Source organism: Thrips palmi, unplaced genomic scaffold (genome assembly GCF_012932325.1).
Source record: "Thrips palmi isolate BJ-2018 unplaced genomic scaffold, TpBJ-2018v1 HiC_scaffold_5, whole genome shotgun sequence".
Taxonomy (NCBI): domain Eukaryota; kingdom Metazoa; phylum Arthropoda; class Insecta; order Thysanoptera; family Thripidae; genus Thrips; species Thrips palmi.
This window is the reverse complement of record NW_023144632.1, coordinates 743826-770490: the sequence shown is the minus strand read 5'-3', so window position 1 is coordinate 770490 and position 26665 is coordinate 743826. Positions and strand designations below refer to the sequence as shown.

Sequence of the window (26665 nt, the reverse complement as noted above, 5' to 3'; positions counted from 1 at the left end):
ACTACAGGGTGAGTTTTCTCGATGTGTCAAAAATTTGTAGGCAGCTAAGGCATCCTATGGGGATCATTTTGCATCACTGAACTAGTGGGCGCAAACGCCTAGGTAAGGGGATAATTTGTATTTATTAATGGGCGTTCGAACCTGCAAAATACGCACGCGCTGCCAATGACGAACCCAGGACCTCTCGAGAGGGTTTCACGGACCAAGCGGGGATGCTTCGAAACTCGTGGGGGTGTAGCGGACCTTTCAAAGGGCCATCAAGGGCAGAAATCTCTCGGGAACCTTTTTCGGGGGAAAGACTTGCGATACGCACAGAAGCAGGCACACGAGTATTCTTAGACAGAATCACTGGTTAAACTAAAGCGTGGTATTACCCATTGTTTTCAAGCGTAATCAGGTTAGGCTTGAAATCAAGTGTAACAAACTCATCCGCCAAGATTCCCCCTATCTAAATGCATGGGGGAATTTGTAGTCTATGCTTGATTTCAAGCGTCACGTCTTCAAGCGTAACTTTATGCTTGACTCAAGCATATAGTTACGCTTCAGTTTTACCAGTGAATGGAGAGAAATCCTCTTAGCATTGTTAGAGGGTCCGTGGCGGCACGTTTTTTAGGTTACCGTAAGCCGGGGTAATATGAGACAATTTCGGGGTAATATGAGACGGAGTTTGGTTTGCGTAAGATTTACTCTGAGCTCGCTATTGGGCCACAAAGAGAGCCACTGCTGTAAAAAATTAATTACTCTTTGTTGGTACAATTTTTCGCAGTGAAGTTTGACAGGGATGAGTCATCAAATGCCACGAGCATTATAATTCTAACGATAAAAATCATGCGTCTAATATTACCCCGAAATTGTCTCATATTACCCCGTCCTACGGTAATTTGAAGGTATCTTGGGCTCCACACTTCCAACTCTCGTTTACAATTAGGATGTTCGTCAAAGCACGCTTGGAGAGACGTTAAAAAGGAGATTAAGCGGGCACGAATTTTAAAAGTTTTGAAGCTGTTTTAAACGAGACCTCGTTTAAAGGTGATTTTGAATACTTTCCGGTTTGAGTACAAATCAATACAATCTAGCAGACTATCAGTTAGCAATTACTAAATACTTTGCACGTCCCAAAATTAACCAATTTGAGGCAAAAGTACGGTGTGCGTTTCTTTCCCACTTCACTGGTGTCCGATTTTCTCCCGCCATGCTATGCCTATTTCACTAACCCGAATCATCACTTGTCCGAATTGTCACTAACCCGAATCTTGACTAGGCCGAATCGCTAACCTGAAAACACGATCATTTAGTCAAAAACGAAATTTGTTTCACTGACCCGAATTGTCACTAGCCCGAATTATCACTAGCCCGAAAACATGCGTGCTGGAGCGTTGTTTCACTGGCCTAAATTTTCACTAACCCGAATTGTCACTAACCCGAAATGTGGTGGAGGGGGTGGCCGTAGCTAGTGTCTGCAAGAGTGTCTGAAAGAAAATTGTCCAACCTATCCTAACCTCACTTAACGGGTTCGCGACAGATCTTACTCTAACCATGGCAGATCTTACTCTAACCGTGGCAGACACTGTTCGGGATTATTTTGTGAAATTACGATTAGTTGTCTGTTAAATCTGTACCACGAACTGCTCGTAAATTTCAAAAACGATCTGGTCATCCATCTTTTTTTCGTCAATTTACAAAAATATTCTTAAACTTACAAACTTGATCCTCAAATTTTGGTCGTTACGGGCATTTTTTCTAGTAAGGAAACAACGGACGAAAACGCAGTTTTTCAGACTTGCTTTTACAATCATACTTGCAAATTAACGATTTCACCTGTAAATTTAAGAAGCAGTTTGTAAAATGATGAACAATTTGTCAATTTACAATTAACTCTGTAAAAAACAGTGCAGTTCGTGGTATAGATTTAACAGGCAACTATTCATAAAAAATAAGCTTGATTTGTAAGAAAACAAGTTTACGCGTGATAAAACGAGAATAGTCGTAAGATAACGATTTTATCAGTAAAACTACGATCTTTCGTCAGTAATATTAAGATTTCATCGTAAAATTACGAATTTATTCCTAAATTTATGAGTAAAGTTTGTCGAAAATATGATGATTGCTCGTTTCATGAATCTTGTAGTTATTTTACGAATTATTATTTGTAAAATTACAACACTAATTGTTGGGATTACTGTTGTAAAATGACGACTTCCCTTAACAGTGGATCTTACTCTAACCGTGGCAGATCTTACTCTAACCGTGGCAGATCTTACTCTAACCGTAAAAGATCTTACTCCAACTAAGACAGATCTTACTCTGAGACAGATCTTGCTCTAACCGAGGGCGTGAACTAATGTTCTTTGAAGCATTACTTGGGTCCTGATTGAAGGTAATGCACGTCTCGTTTCGCTCCACAGTGCGCACACGCTCTCTCTAGGCCGTTTTTTGCCGGTAAAAACGACATTTTTTCGATTCAGCATCTTTTCTCGACAGGTTCTGAAAGCTAAGGACAAGTGCTACAACTTTTGTAATGGTCGCAACGCTGTAGCGAGGTCGGCCATTCGACTTTTATGGCCTCAAAGGTTTTTTTTTTCGTCACTTTCAGTTAAAAATTAATCCTTTCTTGACAAATTTTGTTACTTTTGTGCCCTTGCGGTCCGTGTTGACTCGTCACATCCATTTCTGGTAACGATAAGCTCGATTTGATAAATTGAAACTGGTTGTGATGTAAAACGGACCGCAGGGGCACAAATATAACAAAATTTAACAAACTAGGATGGATTAATTTTTCACTGAAATTTACGAAAAAAAAAAACCTTTGTGGCAAAAAAAGTCGAATGACCGACCTCGCTGCAGCGTTGCACCAAAAACAAAAGTTTTAGTTCTTGTACTTGGCTTTCAGAATCTGTCGAGAAAAGTTGCAGAATAGACAAAATGTCGTTTTAACAGACAAAAAACGTGTGAAAAATGACAAAGTATGGTTCAACAATTTCATGTATTTGGCGTCTTATAGCTCTATATGCCTAGCTATTGCAAGGAAATCGTTTCTTTTACTAGATTACATCATAAAATGACCATATGCCGTGAGAAAAGAAGACAAATCGAAAAATAATTCCATGTCGCACGATGTCGCATTATTTTGCGTTTCACGCCTCTGTGGTACGGCCCGCGCGGGGCGAGCGGCCGGCCGGGCTGCAGAGCGCTAGTATTTTAACCATACATTTGTCAAATCTGCATTAAATTGAGAAAGCGAGACCATTTTCGGATTCTACCTAAAATTCCCTATCCGTGTGTCACATTGGATTGGTGTTTTGAATACGTAAAACGTGTTTTAAATTAATTTGGAATCAATTTTTCCGGCATTAGAACATTCACTGCAAAGCCAGTGGTAAGTTTGCTTGCCACAAAATTGGCAAGCCGTTTTGAATGCCAAAGTTTGGCAAGCTTGGCCCGGCAGTACCACCCAGCTTGCCAAAATTTGGCAAGCTAATGAAGTTTGCCTTTTACAAATTGTCGATACGACATCTGGAAAACCGCGATGAAATTTTTCAGTCGGTCGACCCCCGTTATCGAAATTCCTGATCTAGCCGACGGCCAAAGTCAGGCTCCTGGACCCCTCGTCAAAAAGGTCGTGGCGAGACCTATCGAAAACCGCAATAAAATCTTTAAGTCGATCGACCCCACATTGAAGATGCCCACCCCACAATCTGGGTTCCTGGACATGCTCTACTGTAGGAAAGGGCCACTTGCGGACCATTTGAGGACCATAAGACAAGGCGGCCAAGGTGCACATGCATGCACAGAAACGGGACAACATTTGTGGCCCTCGAATGTTTCTTCCGGTGAGCGATAACAGTGTCGAGGCACGAGTGCACACACACCTGGTTTCATTCGTTGGCACTGATTTCTCGATTCGTTGGCACCGATTCCGCGAACTAGAGGAACACGCAGTACTTGGTGCGATAATGCTGATGGGCTGTCACACCTTAAGTCCTTAACGACAGTCCAAGGCAGGTAGACAGAGCGCATAACTAATGCGCATGCAAAAGCGCATGCAAAAAAAAAGAAAAGGAGCAGAGAACAGCGGTAAAGTGATATCTACTGAAAATGGTATTAAAGAAGGGAGACTCGATCTTTAACATGGTTCACTAGAGGCGCGTTTCTTTTTCATGAAATATTTCTGAAATATATCCCTGAGAACATTAAAAATCACTAAAACATATTTTGTAACAGGATTTTCAATGTTTCTTTAATATTCCCGAGTCATGCCAGTGTAGGTACTGAGCAGATAGATAAGTTATCACGAAACATTCCGTAAGAACACCGAATGCAAGCTACGGGTTCAGGAAGAACAAAAGCAGGCATGGTATGAAAATGTAGCTTTGCGGAAGCGACAGAACAGTGACGCAGATGCAGACGCCCATTCTCACAAATTTCTCATACTTTCACACTAAATGTTATGTACAACTTAGTACAAGACATCGAAATTTTCAGTTTTTGTACGAAAAACTGCACTTTTCTCGCCATTTTCATTCAAAATTGTTCAAAATTTTGTACAAATTTGCACGAAGAGGTCGTGTGCACAAAAAACTGTGATGTCTCGTACAAAATTTGTACAATAACATTTAGTGTGTTGTTCTTCTTGACTTCTTCTTAACTTCCGTTCAAGGTCTTCTCCGAAGGACCCAATGTCCCACACTAAGTTCTTCTTGATTTCTTCTTAACTTCCGTTCCAGGTCTTCTCTGAAGAACCCTTTTCCGCCCACGGCAGAGGCTGGGAGACCTCATTATGTGCAACGTGACGGTGGTTCTTCCCAGGCACCATAACACAAGACAGTCGCGCACCTAGTCCTTGAGCACCGCTCTTGCTCTCGTGGAATGTCTCTTCAAAACTGTATCGATTTCGGTAACTACACTGAGAATCTACACGCTGTGAGTATAGCGCCAATAGGTGCAATGCATTTGAAGACGTTTTCATTGCGCCAATTGGTGCAATGCTTTTGCATTGCACGTGAAGTGCGTGAGTGAACCTTCCCATGCATTAGCATGGGGCATTTTCAGGTCGCATAGCACGGAAGGTGCAAAACGGCTCTGGCATTGCACGTATGGTGCCATATCTCAATGCAATGCACCATACGTGCTTTATTCATAGCATTTGGAATCTCAGTGTACTTAAGCCAGTTCTCAGACGAATGTGAATGTAGTGAGTTATAGCGGCGTAGCCACAATTCCCGGAAAATTCATGCCTCTGAGGCCATTAAGGGGGCACACCAGTGAAAATGTAGAGGTTTCGTAAAACAGTCATTCTGCAAAAAGTAACAAACCTATTGGCTTGAAATTTTTGTTTTAATTTAAAAACATTATTAAGGGGGCAATACACTGAAAATGGCCCAAAAATGACTTGTGCCATTGCTTCCATACGCGTTGTTGTGCGTTGTTCAAAGTTTTTACATATCAAGTCCGGACTTACGTCAACTGATTTTCTGAGAAAATAACGTAAGTCCGGATCTAGTAACCGTTAGGGGGGGGGGGGGTAACGCGCGCATCCATGGCCATCAAAGTCGTTATTCGGGGTTTTTGCTATCGCACAGCCAAAAATTGTACAACTTTCTGCCTACCTAAGATTAGGTTAACTCGCGTTGCCGTTTTTTAAAGTGTTTTTGGGTTAGTATTACCAAATGGATTGGGTTGAAATGCTGAGTTTTGGCGTGTGGCGAGCTAAGGATATACCTAATGATCCTGGAAAATCCCAGCCGAATCGGTCGAGCCGTTCAGGAGTAGTAGTGCACACACACGCACGCACACCTACACACACACACACACACACACAGGCGCGCGCGCGCAGACAGACAAAACTTCTCAACCGCACTGGAGTAACGGGCATCGCTATCGCGCAGCCAAAACCGGTAGAAAAAAAGGAAGCTTTTTAGGTACTTTTAACTTTTGGTCAAGTTTCGTATCGGTTACTTCGTTATTGAGGGTGCTGATGACAAAAGTAGAACCCAATCTGACCCCCGACCTACAGTTAAGTCCCATTGGTGTAGATTTTGATCACCAAGTGCTATTTTTGTGGGGATCACGCCCATTTCTACGGTTTGTCTAGAAGAGCAGCCCCGAGCAGCCTGCCGAAGGCAGGCTAGCGCCGCAGGCCAAGGTAGGTGTATACGCCAGGCGTGGATTGTCGAAACTGCCGCAGCATTGCGACGACAAGACACGGTCTGGCGTACACCTACCTTGTTAAAGTGTTTTTAGGTTAGTATGAACAAATGGATTGAGTTGAAATGCTGAAGGTTAAATTAAAACACGTCTTTAAAGGATTTCTTAAATTTAACCAGTACGGGCTATAGTACGGCTGATTTCCATTCAAACGAATGTAACCCAACTATACTGAAAGGCACGTGACATTTAGTCACACTATTTTCAACGTGACTTGACGTTCCTGGCATAGACGCCCGTTCGCGTTCTCATCAAGATCCGGAAATGTCGCTACCAGCCAGCGGGACCTTGTGCCTGCTCTGCCGCGGCACCCGTGACCCGGGCCAGCCGGCACGGCGCGGGTCAGTGCCTGGGGCGACCGGACGCTCGAAGCCTGCCCACCGGTGGACTTCCTTGTGGCGCTCGCGGAAGTTTGGCGGGGCGCGGCCGGCTGCCTGCTCGGTCCCGGTCATTCGCGCATTGGACCCCGCCGCGCTCCGGACGCGCCGACGCTCCCCAGCGCCTCCACGACATGGCGACGCTCCTCCGGCTGCTGGCCGTGCTAGCAGTGATCGCAGCCGCGGACGCCTTCCTGCGCCGGCCGCGACGGCTGCGGAACACCAAGCCCCAGTTCTGGATGAGTTCGGTAAGTACGGCACGGTCGCCCTGCACAGATAGACTCGTACAAAAATGTTTGTTGTAATACAAAGAAAACGAAGGCCTCACGTCCTAGGAAGGAAATCGTTTGTAATAGAAACGATTTTGTCTGAAATACGAAGGAAAATTCCTTTGTCGCGTACGGAGGACTTCTTCGCAGCGTGCGAAGGATTTTTTTTCTTTCGAGTACAAACAAAATCGTTTGTATTTCAAACGATTCCTTCGTGGGCTGTAAAATCTTCGTTTTCTTTGTATTACAACAAGTTCTTTGAAGGATTTAAGTGTGGGGATCAAATGCACTCTGCGCCGCCAAGCCTTAGAATACCGTAAGAGCGGACAATATAAAACACCAGTATGTCATGTGGACCACTGATCTATTGCACTGTGAAAATTTGTGATGACTTTATGACAAAAACGTGGATGATATTTTCATCGCTTTCAAATAATGACAATCTCACTAGAAATTTATGACATGGTTACCAAAGCTCCGATACTTATTCCTTGGACGTAATGTTATCACTTGCTTTAATGACATTGCTGTAAGAAAAAAATAGTCATGAAATTGCCATCATTGCCACCCCAGGCGGCCAACCCTCGCTGTGTTGATGTGGCCGTCCGCTCCAAGGGTGGACAAGTCGAGGGGTCCTACATAAAAAAATCTTATCTGGGCGTTCCCCCAAGTGAATCTCATCATAAACGCACGCGAATTCCACTCATTTTGAACATTTGTGACGGATACAAGAGCAAGCGGAATATATTTCTACATGCACTATTGGTTTCTTTGATCTTTCATCTTCACATAAAAGTGAATTAAATCACAAATTATATTGACTTGTAGCTGTATCAAGTGATAAAACTCAGAGAAATTTGCCTGCGTTTAAGATAAGATTCTCTTGGGGGAACGCCCAGATAAGATCTTTTGAATAGGACCTCTCGAAGTAGTGCTAGCTGCTCACTTGCAGGCTTTTGCAAAGTAATTTTTGCCTGGGTTCGGGGGAATCGTGTTGCCCTTTTGTGTAATTTTTAGACTGCTTTCTAAACAGATAAATTCCTGCAACAATCATTCATTGTTCAAAGAAAGCCACAATCACGCTCGTGTCTGCGAAGGATTTTTCCGGTGTATTTTGAACATATTAGGCAGAAGGACTGTTTTTCCCCGTTCCTCTACTCACTACCCTTTGTGTTTCTGGCCTACAGGTGGAGCTAGCGAGATGGCTGGGCTACACGTTGGACACCCACACGTTCGTGACGTCGGACGGGTACGAGTTGGTGCTGCACCACGTGGTGGCCAGCAAGAACGGCACCCGCGGAGGCCTCCCCGTCGTGTTCGGCCACGGGCTGGCCTCCAGCGACGAGCAGTGGTACTTCCGACCCGACGGACTCGGTGAGCGGATCATTCTATTCCTTCAAGTGACTGCACAGCAAAGCCGGTGGTAAGTTTACTTGCCACAAATTTGGCAAGCCGTTTTAAATGCCAAAAATTGGCAAGCTTGGCCTGGAAATACTCCCCAGCTTGCCAAAATTTGGCAAGCTTGTGGAGGTTTCTGACCAAAGCTTGCCAAATTTTGGCATTCAAAACGGCTTGCCAAATTTGTGGCAAGTAAACTTACCACTGGCTTTGAAGTAGCTTTTAACTTGGCCAACCCACATTGCCAGAGAAAGGTTCAAACTAGAACAGACTGATTTTGAATGATGTACGACCTTCATTTCAAAATGTATGGGACTGGCCAAAGTTGCTGATGAGTGTCGCCACATTTTCTGACATTCTGTTGTGTTCTCGTTGCAGTCCCAATGATGGTTGAGCATGGCTATGACCTCTGGACGTTCAACTACAGAGGCAGCTTTTATAGTCGCAAGCACGAAACATTGACGACCAGAGACCACGACTTCTGGGATTTTAGGTGAGCATTCCGTCAAGCAAAGCGACATAACGTTGAAACGGTAGTGACAAATAAAAGTGCCACGATCTTTTGAGCACTGTGTCACGCTCGTTATAATGTGAAGAAGCGAATTTATGACTGACTTACTACTCTACAAATCAAAGAGTGTACATAGTATGCTCTAACTGGAGCATGCCTGCAAGCACGCTCTAGCTAGTGCATGCCTGCCAAGCATGCACTAACTAGAGCATACATGCCAAGTACACGCTTCCTGATGCAGAAAACTCCCTATCCCTTATGCAGTAAATGTATGCTTCAGTTAGCGTGTACATGGCATGTATGCACTAGTTGGTGCATGCCTGGCAGGCATGCGCTAGTTAGAGCGTGCTTGCAGGCATGCTCCAGTTAGAGCGTACCATGTACACTCTTTGATTTGTAGAGTACGAAAGTAGCGTGGCACAATGCTGAAAGGGGTGTGACAACTTGCCACAACCGTTTGAAAGACACTGTTAAAAATTTTTGCTGAAAATTCAGACTTTTTTGACTGAAGTAAATATGCAGAACATCCTACTGAAAATTCAGACTAAATCCTGGTCTGAAATTTTCAGACTTACACAAGTCTTAACCTTTCAGACAGGTCGTAGTCTGAAAAATTCAGACAAAATTGTCTCAATTACTAGATTGTTTTGTCTGAAAGTGGCAGCAGAAAATTTTCCCGTAACTCGGTGAAATGATAATGTTCGCATCCGAACCTCAAAGGAGAGACGTACTCCAAGGAACCGTCTAGGTAAAAAATTGAGTGTAGGGCAATGTCCCCGATGTGGGACTCTTCCCTGCACTCATCTGGAGCTGGCATGACGCACCCTAGGGAACGACGGCACGGAGCCAACCGCGAGAGGTAACTTCAAATGTCAATTGTTAAACTCGCGCGTTTGCTACAGATATAAATTTGGTATGGGAGCGTGTGTTTCGTCATTTAATAGAGTGATGGCCTTTGGTAAAAAATTGAAACTTTAACAGAATAAAAGTTTCCAACATCACTCTTTAGCACTGGCGCCCATAATGGAAGAAAAATGCTTTCTTTTGTCTAAAAGTCCCAAAGGAGTGGTAAAAAATAGTATGAAAACTGAGTTGCCTGAACCCAATGTTGGGTTGCATGAAATTTGCCAAGTTTCTCTTATAAAAGCATACAGCAAGTAGTCTGATGCAGAAACAGCCCTCTTCCCTTCTGAAATTTAAATTCTATGATTTTAGAATGGTACAAATGGCAGACACTTAGTCTGACACCCTTTAGACAAAGCGTTTAGGACTAAGGCAAAACTCTGTTTTTCGAATGAAGTCTGATTTAGATTCAAAACCGAAAGCTGGCACAATGGCTGAATTTTCAGACTTTTTTTAACAGTGGAGATCTCACGCTCCTGGAATGAAAGTCAGCAGAGAAGTGGCGGCAAGATAACTTAGGTTTCAGATCATTTGGTTACGTACTCGACAAAATAAAGAATATTCTCAGCATGCTTGAGCTTGAATCGTGCCTCATATAACACGCATCGCCGCTGCAGCATGCCTGGCCTGTAAAGTCTTGGTGGCGCATACCTGCGCACACCTGATGCCTCTTTCTTGAAGAAATGCTTCGTATTGTGAAGGCTTTTTCCTCAAAATACGAAGGTTTTTTTTTCTGTAGATTTTACAATGCCTTCCTTTCTATCATATTACGAAACGATACTTCATAGCCTTTTCTTCTGTAAAAACAGCAGATAATTTATTTTTACAGTGTCCAGTGAATGTCATAGCATGCTTTTTCGCAGCTGGCATGAGAACGGAGTGGTCGACCACGCCGAGAGCATCGATTACGTCCTCAACAAGACGGGCCACGAGAAGGTGATCGCGATCGGGCACTCGTTGAGCGTCACCGCCCTGGAAGTGCTGCTGGCGACGAGGCCCGAGTACAACGACAAGATCATGGGGCAGGTGCTGCTGTCGCCGCAAGTCCTTACCAAGCACGCCACAGGCTTCGTGGCCTACGTCAGCCACATGCTCAAGCTCATTCCCGGCGGTGAGGTGAGACTGATGCAGAATTTCGCACTCTAAGAACCTTGAAAACGCAGTAAGCATGCGAAGAATTGGGCTCGTTGCCAACGCGAAGAACTCGTTTATAATTCAAACAGCTTGGATGGCTCTGGCTTTGGTCGGCATTTTACGGTATTATACGGTTGTAAACCTGATATTGAGCCAGGATATTTGAATTTCTTGGTATTTTGCGGTTTTACTGGTATGTTCCAGTATTTTAATCGGTTTAAAACCAGTTCAAAATACCAAAAGGTAAAAAATCGTTTATTACCATCCCTACCTTACCTGCAGTTAATCACTTCTTGCGAAGCATTTGCTTTTAAAATAAACGAAAATAAACCACTTTGTGGCTACAAGAAGCAAACCACGCACTGTTAAAAAATTCTGAATTTTTAGACTTAATTGAGTGAAGTACATTTGCATAAACTCGTTATTAATTTTCAAACTTGTCTTCGTCTGGAAATGGAGTCTTAAAATTAACAGTCCATAGTACGATGCATCTTTTCGTAGATTTTACAATGCCTTCATCTCGATTCATTTTCTTCGTATAACAAAGCGATTCTTTCTAGGGTTTTTACTATGTTTGTGAACGCCCACCTTCGAGTCGTCTTCTTCGACGCGTCCTAATTGAATAATCCTAACTGTCAGTGCTGATCCATGACAATCGTAACTGTCAGCGCAGAATTCGCGATGTAAAACGGTTATTTCTTATACAAGGTAGGTTTACGCCAGACCGCGTCTTGTCGTAACAGGCTTCGCGATGTCTCGCGGCCTGTTCCTCCAATCCGCGCCTGGCGTACCTACCTTGGCCTGAGGCGCTAGCCTGCCTTCGGCAGGCATTGGCTTGTCCATCGTCTCAAGAAAACTAATGAGCAGTTTTAGGCTCCTCTGAAACCTCTGAGCAGTTAGGATTGTCTTGGATCAGCACTGACAGGATTATTCTATTAGGAGGCGGCGACTTAGATCTCTCATGTTCCCGGATGTTTTGCCCGTGTTCAGCTAGGTTTTTCCGCGAACGTGGAAAACGACCTGTTCCCCGGCTTTGATAAGCCGTTCCCCCAGGCCTGCTTCCCCTACGACGTCCCGAAGCCAAAGATACGACCTTTCTGCAGGAGGTTGATCGAGTTCATCATGGGCAATTTCCACGAGCCTGTCGACGAAGTGAGTTCAATGTAGAAGTGGCAGTGCACTATTAATTTGAATCTATGGTATTACTTAAGGGGGCACACCAGTGAAAATCGTCAAATTTTTGCCTTCTTTTTTATTTTATCTTATTTTTCTGCTATTCATCCCGAGTCGAATGCCGCAAACCCCACCCCAAAATTCCAATTACTTTGGCTTGTGCACATTTTTGAAGTTGCTAAAAGGGTTATTATTTTTGGATATTTTAGACCAATTGTGAACGTTCAGGTCTTTCACTTAAAGTTTAATTACAAAGCCCTTGAACCACCCAAACGCAGTTAAAAAGAGGGTCATTTTGGCGCAAAACGAACTTAAATACTTCAAAAGGCGCATTTATAATCCGAAAAAACACGTCAAATCTATGTTTCTACTAAAAGGGCTTTTTCTCAAAACACCTTTTTTGTACCTTTGTGCCACTCTCACGGGCGCAAAAGTTGAGATAAATTAATGTGGTTTGCGGCAAAATGTTCGTTAAACTTGCGTCTATGGTCTGAACCTCGGATATGGCCATCCCATAAATAGGACGTGAGCTGCTGCCATGAAAGCGCAAAAAATTAGGTTAAAAAATTTGTTTCTATTTTTGCCTTATGAAAAAACAAATTCAAAATCATTCTTTTTGCATGCCCGTGGTTCAGACCATAGCCACATGTGTCCTGTTGAGAAATTTTCAAATCCCGTGCTCGAGGCTCAATCCAGAGAGGCGGAATCGTGGCAGGAGTGAGACGAGGTCGCAGAAAACTGAAGTGCACTGGCGCTCCGTCTTGCAATCGCCACCCCACCCTCCCATACTGATTTTTTTTTCTTTGATATAATTTTGAGCCACGAAAAAAATATCAATCAAGTACATAGGTTACTTTTCTCAGAATGATCGTTTTTCAAAACCTCTACATTTTCACTGGTGTGCCCCCTTAAGGCAAAAGTGTTGCCAAAGGCACTTTCGTTAGGGTATTGTTGATTCACACATGGACTTCTAAGATCCACAAACATTTAGCAAAGCGTTTTTCTGCTGAATGTGACAACGATTGTTTGTTCATTCCGAACAATCTTCGTAACTTTTCATACAAAGAAACCCTGAGCATCATATTAATGCTTCACTCTGAAAACCTTACGAAGTATTTTGAGCATACGTATAACAAACTAAAATACTTTGTTTTACGAAGAAATAGTTCGTAAATTACGAAGTATTTTCGTTGAAAGCTTACGTATGCTCAAAATACTTTGTTATACAAAGTATACTTTTCTTTGTAAGGCCCAAAATAGTTTGTAAGGTTTTCGCAGTGTTCAATTCAAAAGATCTTATCTGGTTGTTCCCTAAAAGCGATCTTATGTAACATGCCAGCGAATTTCACTTAGTTTTATCATTTGATACGGCTGCAAATCAGTATTTTTTTTTATTCAATTCACTTTAACTGGAAGATGAAACCGAAGTGTATGTAGAAATAGGTTCCGCTTACTCTCCTATCCGTCCCAAATGGTCAGCCATGGCAAAATTCACTTGCGTTTTTGGTAAAGATTCTTTTCGGGGGGGTAGGCCAGATAAGATCCTTTAAATAGGAACCCTTCGATTTATGCCGGAGGATCCTTCACTATAACTCCCTATTTATTTCTCAGCGTGGCCCTCGGTCGAAGGTGAAGGGGGCGACCACGAGAGGTCAACTACTCGCGAAATCCTGTTTACACTTGAGTGGCCCAACCCCGTAAACAAAACTACTATCAAAAGTAGTACTGTCGTACTACCATTTCGGAGCTCTGTACATCCCAAAATGTAGTACGGAAGGAGTACCTTATGAAACAAAAAAGGCATCCGAAAGAAGTACTGCCGTGCTACATTTCAGGACGTCTCTTTCGGGAGCACTTCGGGACGTCGGAAACGGTAGGTCTGTGAGAGGTCTTTCGGAGGTCCCCCACCACCCGTCGCAGCGCCCTGCGGCCATGTAGTTCCGAAGGTGACCGCTAGAGCGCGCACCTGTGTCGTAGTTCGATGGCCTGCCGCTAGGGTGCGCCACTGTTCTGGATATGAATGTGAATGCGTATAGGAATGTGAATATGACACAGATAAACTGTAAGGAAAAAGGTATTTATTCACTGACCTTTTTAAATTAAAAATCAAACGATAAGACTTGTCATGAACAGCAGAAAATATGGAGACAAAAATGGTGGACAGGACTCAAAAACAAAATATTTAAAAGAGGAATCTCGGTTGGACTGAAAAGAAAATACAGCAACCATAACTGTAACACCCCTTGATTAAAAATAAGCCAAAATGACTGAAAGAAATTCCATTAGCACTGATTCCGAGGTGTCATGCTTACTTTGCTCTGTCGCAGGAAATTTACTTAATTTGACACTGAAGCACAGGAGTCAGTTCTTGTTCCACATGTAATTGCATAGTGGTGCAGGTTATCGTTCCAGAATCTTGGGCAACTCCAGTGGGTCGAGGTTTCCGCAAAGAGCCTATTTCTCAAGCATAAAATCAGAAGACGAACAAAATAAACACTTTGACAATAAGAGTATCAAAGTAACAGAATATTGTAGGTTAACTTACACCGGTACTTTCTGATTTGGATTGAAACACGAAATAAGCCTGCACCAGGCTTTGAAGTATTCTTCTTATTGGTGCACTGAACATCTTCGTGCGTGGTTTCTTTTCTTTGGAGAAATGAATTTACTATAGTTAACAGAAAAATAAATAGAAGTAAGGATCCGACGCCACAAGCACAGTGCGCGCCAAAGTGCGCCGACTGTCATCTGCACAACAGGTGAGCATCGCGTGGGCCCGAGGCGCGCTCTAGCGGACTCACTCGGAACTACATGGCCGCAGGACGCTGCGACGGGTGTGGTGGGGGACCTCCCAAAGACCTCACATAGACCTACCGTTTCGGACGTCCCGAAGTGCTCCAAGAACCGACTACTTTGGGACGAGCGACCAGGGCGCGCTCTGGCGGCGAACTCTGGCACCACACACTAGGTCCCCGCGCGACGTACGAGAGAGCTTCATTAGTAGTACGTTTAGGGAGGTCCCGAAGAGCTCCCAAAACCGACTTCTTCGGGACGTCCGAAAGACGTCGGATTCCAGACATGTACTAGCTTTGTTTACGGGGAAATCTTGCTCGAAACAGGAAAAAAATTCTGACGAGCCCTTCCGGAAGCTATAATAATAATTTCGCAAAATCGCGTCTAAATCTCACAAAATCTTGCATAATTTTGGCGCGAAAACCTGTAAAATGTTGCAAAACACCTGCCGCTGGAAAAATCTGGTGTACGAAAAATACTGCCCCATTCCCAGTACCCCTACGTGGAAGCGACACACAAATAGCCTACGTAGCATCTGCTTCGTAACTACAAGAAAGACGAATGCGTTGTCGGTTGATGCCAACTGTTGTCCAACTTGTGTAGGAAAATCTGCAGCTGATCATGCACCACTTCCCCGCGGGCACCTCCATCAGGCAGATGCAGCACTACGCGCAGTGCATTAACTCAGGTAAGAAGTTTTTCGCACCGTACGTGCAATGCCGTAGCCGTATGGCATCTTGCGTGCGATGCGTCCCAAAAATGCCCTAGGATAATGCATGGGAAGGCATAGCACTAACTAGTGACATAGGTCCGAATGCTCTGCACGACTTGTAGCTATATCAATTCGCTCATTCCTGAATTTGTAGCCCAGTCAAACAAAATAGCCCTTGATTCGTGATCCGCAATGGATTTTTTTACCGAAATAAGTATACTTTTAATTTTTGTTCTTTAATTGCGTTTTTAAGACCATTTTGTCAAAAAAGGCAATTTCATTAAGGAAATTGTTAAATTGTTGGTATGTCTAAAAGGAGAACACTGCATATTATTGTTCAAGGATGGTAATTGACGACATGCTCAAGAAGAGGCTGAAAGTGCGGTCTGTGGGGTTCTTAGTGGATCAATGCGACTGAAGATGCGTCGGAACGCTGCGCATCCTAAAATTTTCACTGAATCGTCCCTTTCCTTCTGTTTTATTTTTTGAATTTAGGAAGGTTCGCGCAATACGACTACGGCAAGGACAGGAACCAGGACTTGTACGGTCAGGACTTGCCACCAGAGTACAATCTGACGAACATCAGAACTCCCACTTATATCGTATACGCTGTGGGCGACGGGTCCGTCAACTGGAAGGTAAGTTTTCAAATCTAACCTACGACGCAAAGCCGGTGGCAAGTTTGCTTTCCTCAAAGCTCGGTAAACGTTTAGAATATTTAAAATTAGCAAGCTCGGTCCTGAAATACACTTCAGCTTGCCAAAACTGCAAAGAGCAGGTGTCTGAAGCCCCAAATATTGGCTAATATATGATTTCAAGTCGAGGATTGTCAGTTTTGGACTTTTTTACGGGTTGCTTAATTTGTGTCAAGCAGACTTGCTGCCAGATCAGCAGCGCAGCCCAATCTACCTCCATGGAAAAAAAAAAGAAAAAAAAAACTGTTTCTTGGGGAGTGAGTCTGACATACCTGAAACCTTGTTTCCAGGACTCGGAGGCTTTCGCCAAAGCTCTGCAGCCCGGGGTCCTCCAGAAACTTCACAGGTTACCACCAAAGGTGTTCTGCCACATTGACTTTGTGATCGCCTACGACGCAGTGGAGCTCGTCTACAAGCCCGTCATCAGCTATGTCGACGAAATTAAGGAAAAGTGGGCGAAACAAGACTGAATCCTTCTGTGACTGTACATTTGGATAAGTGCCCACTGAAAACTTAAATTTGCACGTCTTTAAGTCGTCTTAAGACGTCTTTGCGTATACTCAGGAAGAACTTAAGTTTTCAGTGCAGTTATAATTTTTTTCCTTGTACGGCCGTTTTGTAAATTTTTGTAAATTTGTAAATTGTCGTTACAGTAAAATGTGTGTTAGGTAGCTATTTATGTTTTGTATATTTTTGTAACATATATTTTAAGGGAATAAAATACCGTTTTATGTCTATTCAACTAGGAACGATTCACAATCCATCCCTTAATTATTTCCGCCTAAGGCCTCACATCAAGGTAAAGTTAGGTTCAATTTAAGTTATTCTATGCATTACTTTTTTATTTCCAGCCGTTTAAAATGTCAAAAATCGCAAATAAATGTTAAGTTAGCACGCCCTGAGCTGAGCTGCTTACAGTTAACTACTGCCCTTGCTAGTTATCTAAGCCCCGTATGGACAGATAATACCTTAGCACCAGTTGCTAATATTCTTAGCAGACCCGTGTTAGCCAGGTAGCTAAGTCAGAAAATTTTGGGTATTCGAACCTTAGACTTATGCTCGCTCGCCGACTGTCTACCTTTCCCCTTCGGCTGCTGTTGTTCCTTCCCCGGCGAGGAGTGCGGGAGGACTTATAGGCTGGGGGCGAATAAACAGTTAATAGGCGCTAAGCGTCCACGAGCTAATTTATTAGCACCAGCCGCTCAACCTCTGCGCTTAGATTGACAAGTCTTGCTTACTTATGTTACCTTCCACTGCTACACTCTAAATGTCTTACGAAGAAATTTCCCATATTACGAAGGAAATGGCGCAAGCATAATACGAAGGTGGTTTTTCTTCGTATTACGAAGGTTTTTCTTTGTATCTTACAATGAAAAAGCTAAAAAGATTCGTGTTACGAAGGAATATTGCTCCGTATTATGCACTGTGGCTAAAAGCTACGGAAAATTCTGTACACAGCTTGTGGTGATTCTCCGTAGCCCCCTTGTCAGTATTCTCCGTCGGCTCTTACAGTATTTTCTGTAGGACCGCACAGTATTCTCTGTAGAACGTTACAGTATTCTCCGTACGACTATACAGTCTTGCATGCCCTACGGAGAAGACTGTGCGGTCCTACGGAGAATACTGTACGGCCCTACGGAGAATACTGTAAGAGCCTTCGGAGAATATTGATAAGAGGAATCCTGGCAAAAAAATTAACAGAATTTTCCGTACCTTTTTGCCACGGTGATTGAAGGAAGGGCATAGAGAAGGAATACAAAAGGAAGGAAAATCAAATATCTGTTCTTGCTTTGATGTACGAGAAACGCTTTGCACGCGACTCTCAACCGTTCCCGAGGAACCGATTCAAAGACCACTGTTGATTCGAGATTTCGACCCAGCATGCAACTCGGTTGCACTGGCCAATTTTCCATGTGACCATACCCCCAATAGGGTTCGTCGTTATTTCTTCGTTTTGAAACACCTCATGAACACCTTATGTAAAGGGCGTTAGAAGAGATGCCCATCACGATGAAATACACAGCAAGAAAAACCGGGAATAGTACAACAAAAGAACAACAAAAACTGTAAAATGAAAGTACAACAGGGATTGTAGAAAGTACAATGAGAACTGTACAAACCACAACGAGGCCTATGCTGCACAGCACTCCATATGTCAGTCCCATTGTACTTCGTACAACAATTGTGGTACTTTGTAAGTACAAAAAATTCCTGATAAAAAAATTGCCTGAAATTTGTGTCCTTTTGTTGTATTTTCTTGCAGTGTAGTAGAAAAAATATTTTTGTTTGGCACAAAACCACACAGTTAGGGACTTTGCTGTAAAATAACGAGTAATTCCCTGTTAATTCTATAGTACAAATTGTTCGTAAGTTAATGGGTACAGTCGTTATAATTCAAATCTTCAACCATATCATTTTCACATTGTTCTTGGTTTGCCTCGACGAAAAAACGTGAAAAAGAACTAATAATGTACCTTCAAAATTTTATGACTTTCTTTGTAAATTTACGATTTTTCCTTGTTAATTTACGATTTTTCTTTGTAATTTAACAAACTTTTGTAATTTTACGAAGTCCTACTGAATTAACAGGAAATTACTCGTTAATTTACAACTAAACTTGTAAAATTACGATAATGTAATTTCGTTCGTGAAGTGACGCCTGTTTTCGTAATATTACAGCTATAGTTCGTAATTTTACAAGGTTAACCGTAAAAAACTGTAAAATTGTGAAATTTCTCTTTCTATTTGGCCAATAACGAATACGTTCGTGAAATTATGAGTTTATTTTGTAAAATTACGACGGTATTCATGTAAAATAAAGTTGTAAAAATACGACTTCCCCTTACCGTGCAGTTACGCTGAAACCTAGAAAAAATTTCATTCGTCTCAGTGGGAAGGAAGGGAGATGAGGGCAACGCCCCTTCGGTCTGCGAAAGGTCGCACCATTGCCCAGTCAGTAGAAAATGTAGGATCGTCCCCTCAGGCTCATGCTTGACAGAGCCGTTTGTTGAACGTCCATCCTTAAACCTTAAACCCCTTCCAGCAGATCTTTAGATCTGCCCTTGACAGGTCAGCGGCGTTTAAGGTGGCTGACCGCCGCGGACGCGGCACGCCTAGCCGGCGGCCGACTCAGAACCAGCCGCTTTGCGGGAGGCTGACTCCGGCCACTGCTCCAGTCGCTTTCTCTCTCGCTCGTGTGGCCTTGGCGTAGGTGAGGTGGGAGAGGCAGCGCAACGAAAACAACGCCGATTCTCATCATCACCTATTTCGCGGGGTCCTATTCAAAAGATCTTATCTGGGCGTTCCCCCCAAGACAATCTTATCTGAAACGCAGGCGCATTTCACCAAGTTTGATCATTTGGGACGGGTACGAGAGTAAGCGGAATATATTTCAACATGCACTTTTGGTTTTTTGGTCTTTCATCTTCACATTTCAGTGAATTTTATAACAAATTATATTGGTTTGTTGCTGTATCAAATGATCAAACTGGGTGAAATTCGCCTGCGTTTAAGATAAGATTGTCTTTGGGGGAACGCCCAGATAAGATCTTTTGAATAGGACCCCTCGATTTTACCTAAAGCGCTAAACTCCCCTGGCAGATTTAACCTTTTTGGCTCTATACTTAATGTGTTTCAACATGAACTATTTATCTCTTTCCGATTTCTTTTTATAACGTTTTTACTAAAGCACAGTTTTTGGAGTGGCCCACCCCCCCTCCTTTTCACACCAAAAAGGCTGTTTCTGAGGGTTTGGGATTCGCAAACCAAAATCAAATATAGCACCGAAATGTGTCCCGTCTGAGATACCTAAAAAGTGCGAAAATTCGAAACTAGATCGCTCCAAAGGGAAACCACTCTTGTCAAATTTCGATGAATTTTTCAGGCGAACATTATCTTATTTTAAAAAGAATTTCGATAAATTTTAATGAGTTTTCGTGCACATGTTGTATGAATTTAAGCGTATAAACGTGGCTGGAGTCATTTGCCCTTGGATCACACGAGTTTTTAGGAGGTCGAGTTCGGACAGTGCAGGGTCTCAAATTTTCTCAATTTCACAATTTTCACTGAAGATTTGCACTGTTAAGGGAAGTCGTCATTTTACAACAGTAATCCCAACAATTAGTGTTGTAATTTTACAAATAATAATTCGTAAAATAACTACAAGATTCATGAAACGAACAATCGTCATATTTTCGACAAACTTTACTCATAAATTTAGGAATAAATTCGTAATTTTACGATGAAATCTTAATGTTACTGACGAAAGATCGTAGTTTTACTGATAAAATAGTTATCTTACGACTATTCTCGTTTTATCACGCGTAAACTTGTTTTCTTACAAATCAAGCTTATTTTTTATGAATAGTTGCCTGTTAAATCTGTACCACGAACTGCACTGTTTTTTACAGAGTTAATTGTAAATTGACAAATTGTTCATCATTTTACAAACTGCTTCTTAAATTTACAGGTGAAATCGTTAATTTACAAGTATGATTGTAAAAGCAAGTCTGAAAAACTGCGTTTTCGTCCGTTGTTTCCTTACTATATAGGAAGAAAAAATGTCCGTAACGACCAAAATTTGAGGATCAAGTTTGTAAGTTTAAGAATATTTTTGTAAATTGACGAAAAAAAGATGGATGATCAGATCGTTTTTGAAATTTACGAGCAGTTCGTGGTACAGATTTAACAGACAACTAATCGTAATTTCACAAAATAATCCCGAACAGTGTGGGTAGTGGATGCGCTCATGTCTCGGAATTTTTTGGCCGGGGTGCAAGATTTCTCTAGTCTTAAAAATTTTCATGCGTGTCAATAATGAAAACGGATGTTGTTTCTCTACGCTGCGCGTTTATAATGAATTCGTCTGTTATTTTTTCGCTGCGTGTCTGCTAGGATTTGTTTTATTATTTGCACGCAGGAAATGTATTCCTGCGTGCAAATAACTTTTTGACTTTGTTTTAAAACGCTGCGTGTACGCACGGCAACCTATACTTATTGTCACGCAGGACGCTCCCGTGACGTTCCATTTCACGCCGTCAGTGCGTACGTCATCTTTACAGGACTCTCCGTGTTAACAAGAATTCCCCCTCGTTGAGTACATGCAGCGTTCAAAATTCAAAGAAAGAACCTTATTTTGGCGAAGTGTGCCAATTGTCAAAGTGGCATGCAGGGCGTGCTCACTTAACATTTATAAAGATTTTGAGTGCGTTTATCTCGTCAACGACAAAAGGTAAAAGAGTTACGCACAGGGTAACTAGAATTTTAAATTTGATTTTGAATTTAAGTTGCTATATTCATAACTTTTTTTTGCAGCCGTTTACGAAATAAAATGTCAAAAATCACAAATCAATGTTCAGTTAGCACGCCCTGGCCACCTCTGTCTGTCTTTGTTGGATACTCGACCACCGAAATGCCGTGCGTAATGTCGGCGAGAAAGGGAAGAAAGATGATTCTTTCCAGTGTCTCGAGACCCCGAAATTGATGTCCCGGTTTCTGACAAACCTTTGTGCGTGTGTTCCCTACGTAGAAAAGAGCTTCAAAAAGATATTTAAACTTTTTTGGTCGGCTCAAAAAGCTTAAAACAAGTAGTTTGTAAAATACCATTGAAACTTTAACTTAAAATTTGTTTGTTGCCTCGAGGGCAAATACTCGGTGGATTTCCTTTGTTTTCATGATACAGAAAAAAAGTTTCCGAGAGCCAATTTCACAAGTCACTTATTGCTGGAGATATGGACCAACATCACTTTTATTCATGGTGAAAGAAAGCAAGCGATAAACCTCATTCCTAATTTGCAATGTGAATCTGGCGCCACGAGCAACGACTGCACTCGAATAATAGCGCGAGCTTTGATACGCTTGACCAAGAAATACGGATCATCGCGAGACAGGAAGGCTTCTTCTCGCCTAAAAAGTATCAAAGCGGTGCGGAAATCGCCAATGGTCACATTGAGACCCTGGCCGAATCGGCAACGCGGGCCTCATGGTTTTTTAAGTGAAGAACCGAGGAGCGTCATAGGACTCTCGAAAAAAAAAGTGGGCATGGAAAGTTTCTAGGCGGTTCTGACATTTGGTGGAAGACACGCCAGCCTTGGTCGAGAGGGGTCCTGGACTGCGAGGAGGGGCCCAGCTTCCGCCTAGGGCACTGTGGAAGGAGTCATTGGAGTGTCCGCTCAGTCTGCCGAGATGGCTGTGACGCTGCTGCTGCTCGCGGCGTGCGCCGCGGCGCTGCTGCTGGCCGTGCTGGTGCGCGCGGCGCTCTCCTACGCGGAGTTCAGGAAGCTGGAGCTGGCCATCCCTGGGCCGCCCTCGCTGCCCGTCCTGGGCAACGCGCTCACGTTCGCCGCCGTGAAGCGCGAGACGGTCTTCCAGACGTGTCTCGACATGGTGAACGCCCGAAGGGAGCTATGCCGGTTCTCGCTGTTCAACCAACTCGTCGTTGTTGCGTCCGACCCCGAGGACATCGCCCAGATCATGAAGCGCAAAGAGTTCAGCGACAAGGCCCAGTTCTTTTACGGCTTCATCCGCTCCTTCGCGCCGAGAGGGCTGCTGCAGATGAACGGCCCCGACTGGAAGGTGCACCGCCACGCGCTGGAGCCCGCCATCGCCAAGGAGGCCGTCGAGACCCACTTCCACGTGTTCTCCGAGGCGGCCGACAACTTCAGCAAGAGCTTCCCCCGCCAGGCCTTCGACGTGCACAAGGCCCTGGGCCTGCCGCTGGTGCGGGTCTTCATGCGCGTGGCCATGCTGGCCGAGGAGCTGGGCCCGGCCGACGAGCAGCGCCTGCGCGACGCGGCGCACGTGCTGGACGAGACGCTGGAGGCCGTCAACACGCGCAGCTTCCAGCCGCTGCTGTGGCCCGAGTTCGTCTACAACAGGACGCCCATGGGGCGACGCATCAACCGCGCGCTGGGCGAGATACGCGAGTTCGTGGACGCCACCATCGTGCAGCGACGCCTGCAGGCCGTCCGCGACGCCGAGGAAGCCGCCCTCGGCCGCGGCGTCGCCCGCAAGCAGATCATGCTGGACAAGATGCTGCAGAGCGACGCTTTCAGCAACCAGGACATCATGGACGAGTTCTTCACGTTCCTCAGCGCTTCCACCGACACGACCACCACCTCGCTCAGCCTCATCTTCAAGATGATGTCCATCTCGCCGGAGATCCAGGACCGCGTGCGGGCCGAGGTGGACCAAGTCCTGGGCGTCGGCGCCGACGCGCGTAGTGTCGAGCTGCAAGACCTGCCGAGGTAAGGGCGCACTGTAAAAAAAATAGCGTAAAATAACGAAAAAAAGTAAGGGAGATTTTCTTTTTCAAACTGTTTTTAATTTTACAAAAATGTCGTTTAAATACTACATTTGTCGTACATTCTTGAAAATTTTTGGCACATTTTTATTATTATCAGCTTCAACAAGCGTGCTGTAATAAAATGCTTCAATTTTTTTCGTAACATGTTTCGGTGACGAAATGTTTTTATTAAAAAAATGACATTTTCGCAAAGGAAAATTCTCCAAACTTTTGTTTTTTTGACATAATTTCTCGAAACCTCACTCGTTATGATATTGCCTGTAAATCCGCCAATTTTAGAAGAATTTCCTCTCCTCACGAAGTGAGTCTGTGGTATTACGATGTCATATTCGTTTGAGCGTGACTTTCTTAATTTATGGCTGAAATCAACTGTGGCAGAAACCCAAGGAAAATTCTGTTCATTTTTTTTGCCAAGATTCTCCCTACTTCTTTTCTTGATACTCTACCTACGACCTTACAGTATTCCCCGCAGCACCGTAGGACTATACTGTCTTCGAGAAAACTGTACAGTCCTTCTGAGAAGACTGTACGGTCGTACGGAGAAGACCGTGCGGTCCTACGGAGGAAAATGTGAGGTCCAGTGCTGGGAGAGCTACGGAAAATTATCACAAGTTGTTTACAAAATTTTCCGTTGCATTTCGCCACAGTATCCAAATGATTCACCCCTCGGTTTTCGGTCATTTTTAGTGTATTGCTCCCTTGACGGTGGTGACTTTCTCTGCCCCCAGGCTGCAGTACATGGAGCAGGTCATCAAGGAGACCCAGCGCATCGCGCCCTCCACCCCTTTCCTGGCGAGGCAGGTCTACCAGCAGACGGAGCTCGCAGGCAAGACGATCCCCGCCAACTCGACGCTCATCGTCAACGTGCACGGCGCGCACCACGACCCCGTGCACTGGCCGGACCCGTGGAGGTACGACCCGGAGCGGTTCGCGCCGGGCAAGCAGCACCACCCCTGCGCCTTCATCCCCTTCAGCGCGGGGCCCAGGCGCTGCCCGGCGGGCTTCTACGCCATGATGGCCATGAAGACCATGTTCGCCTCCGTGATTCGCGACTACGTCATCGAGCCCGTCGACGACGGCGTCCGGGAAGCCAAAGACTTAAAGTTGACCTTCAACCTTACCGCCAGGATTATCGGCGGCACGTTCGTCAACTTCAGACCGCGGACAACTTTAGCCGGCTAGTTATGGGTTTCCACCAGGGATGACACCCAAAACGAAACAAAACCAGGCCGTCACAACGGCGGCAGATTACATAGGAGACTACTGTAAAACTCAAAAACGGTAGCAGCTACGTCCAAGGGTTCACCTTATCCTTGTTTATCGAAGTATACCGAAATTTTGTACTTATATGGACTGAGTCCAAATTCAGCTTCTCTCGGTTTAATAATTTTAGGCCCCAAAACGCATTTAACGCCGAAAACCGCGTCATTTTTGAAGGAAGAAAAAAGTTGAGCTTTTGACCAAATAAGAGGGGGAGTTGGCGTAGATCGTAAGCGCCTCCATGGTAATAATATTTATGCCTTTGTGTCTGCACAGTAAAAGAACAAGCCACTACTTACGGCAAAGCTAAAACTATGCAATTTTTTGTCATATGTTTTTAAGTCCACTTCCATGGGCAAAAAGTTGCCTAGTTTTCTTCAGGTTTGTTTTTGTATTGATGTAAACTATTCTTGTCATGCTCTTTTGCATAAGATGGTGTTACAGAAAATAAAATTGAGCTAACAAACAGTTTTATTGTTTCTCTTGCATGGGAAAAAAGACGATTTCACGACATTCCAGTACGCATAGAGAAAGCTTTGTTCTTTGGCATTTGTTGTAAGGATTGCGCTTACGCTATGTTCTCTACTTTCCTACGTAGTTCATTTTGAGCAGATTTTCACTCAAAACTGCGCATGCGCGTGAAACGCAGAATTTGATGTTCAACAACTTACACTTTCCCGCTTACGCACAAATTCGTGCATTTAAAAACTCACGCTCCAGGTTTGTCCAAAACTTCTGCAGAGGAAACGACTTAGTTCTATCGTCGCAGGCAGCACTTCCGGGGTGTGCTGCTGATCCAGCCGGGGGCCGTGAAAGTAGGCAAGAATTCGTGGCCAGCGGCGAGAATAGGCAACACTTTACAGCCAGTGACCAGTCAAGAACCGTGAAAAGTCGACCAAACTTCGTGGCCAGCACCCAGCCAAGCACCGTGAGAGTAGGCAACACTCTGTGGCCAGCGGTGAAAATTGGCAACACATTTTTGGGACAGCGGCCAGTCGAGTGCCGTAAGAGTAGGCAACACTTCGTGGCCAGGTGCTAGCTAGCGAAGCACTTTGAGAGTTGGCAACACTTCGTGGCCAGGTGCCAGATAGGCGCCGCAAGAGTACACTGTGGCAAAAAGGTACAAAAAATTGTGTTAATTTTTTTGCCAGGATTCTCCGTAGCCATCTTATCAATATTCTCCGTAGGCTCTTACAGCATTCTCCGTAGGGCCGAACAGTATTCTCTGTAGGACCGCGGACCGTAGGACCTGAAAGACCTACGGAGATCACTGTAAGGTCCTACGGAGAATACTGTGTCGTCCTACGGAAAATACTGCAAGAGCCTACGGAGAATATTGACAAGGGGGCTACAGAGAATTACCACAAGCTTAGACCGTCCCTTATTTTTTCAAATTGAACCGAGACAAAAGTTCGTGGTGCCAAATTGTTCCATTTGGTAAGAAAACACCTCTGCCAAAGTTTGGTGGTGCTACGATATCGCATGGCCGAGCCTGAAGGGCCTAAGTGCAGATTTCAAAAATCGTCCGATTTCAGAATTTGAAAGTTGTCTTCCAAGTAAACACGTCATTTTGATGCCCCTTGGGCGAAAATTTCAAGCGTTTTGCCGTATCTTGAACTGTTATGGCCGAAACGGCGCTCTGAACGCGCTCCGCCACCGCGCGGAAGGCCGATCTGGACCCAACTACGATGCTTTTGGGCTGCACCGAGCCGCCCCGGAGGGCAATGGATCGCTGCGTCGCTGTCAGCACCTTTCCAAAACATGTATCTGAATTATCTCTGAAAATTCCCATGTGGTTAGTGGGATACTTAATACGAAAATGCTAAAATATGCCCTCGAAGTGTCGAATTTAGCCATTTAAGGGGGGACATCACTCCAAAATGATCAAAAATTGCAACTTTTTTTTATTAGTTTATATTATAGACCATTCCTT

The 26665-nt window shown here is 44.1% G+C and overlaps 2 protein-coding genes across 2 annotated transcripts; both read left to right on the top strand.

Moving 5' to 3' along the window:
• The first annotated feature begins 6701 nt into the window (after positions 1 to 6701).
• Positions 6702 to 17088, top strand: LOC117650518 (lipase 1-like). The gene is made up of 8 exons (XM_034394001.1): positions 6702 to 6829; positions 8038 to 8224; positions 8627 to 8741; positions 10526 to 10778; positions 11787 to 11948; positions 15366 to 15450; positions 15970 to 16112; positions 16460 to 17088. Exons 1-8 carry the CDS (start codon positions 6716 to 6718, stop codon positions 16637 to 16639), a joined length of 1239 nt encoding a protein of 412 aa, XP_034249892.1. The 5' UTR covers positions 6702 to 6715; the 3' UTR covers positions 16640 to 17088.
• A 5319-nt stretch (positions 17089 to 22407) lies between these two features.
• Positions 22408 to 25200, top strand: LOC117650517 (probable cytochrome P450 4aa1). The gene is made up of 2 exons (XM_034394000.1): positions 22408 to 23413; positions 24201 to 25200. The coding sequence occupies exons 1-2, from the start codon at positions 22551 to 22553 to the stop codon at positions 24652 to 24654; spliced, it is 1317 nt and encodes a 438-aa protein (XP_034249891.1). The 5' UTR covers positions 22408 to 22550; the 3' UTR covers positions 24655 to 25200.
• The last annotated feature ends 1465 nt before the right edge of the window (positions 25201 to 26665 follow it).

What these genes read in the sequence shown, in the direction of transcription:
- LOC117650518 (XM_034394001.1), top strand. Translation starts at nt 6,716, where the DNA reads ATGGCGACGCTCCTCCGGCTGCTGGCCGTGCTAGCAGTGATCGCAGCC. An exon ending in CTTCCGACCCGACGGACTCG is followed by an intron (nt 8,225 to 8,626) that starts GTGAGCGGATCA and finishes TTCTCGTTGCAG; the next exon opens with TCCCAATGATGGTTGAGCAT. An exon ending in CGCGCAGTGCATTAACTCAG is followed by an intron (nt 15,451 to 15,969) that starts GTAAGAAGTTTT and finishes TTTTGAATTTAG; the next exon opens with GAAGGTTCGCGCAATACGAC.
- LOC117650517 (XM_034394000.1), top strand. Translation starts at nt 22,551, where the DNA reads ATGGTGAACGCCCGAAGGGAGCTATGCCGGTTCTCGCTGTTCAACCAA. An exon ending in GAGCTGCAAGACCTGCCGAG is followed by an intron (nt 23,414 to 24,200) that starts GTAAGGGCGCAC and finishes CTCTGCCCCCAG; the next exon opens with GCTGCAGTACATGGAGCAGG.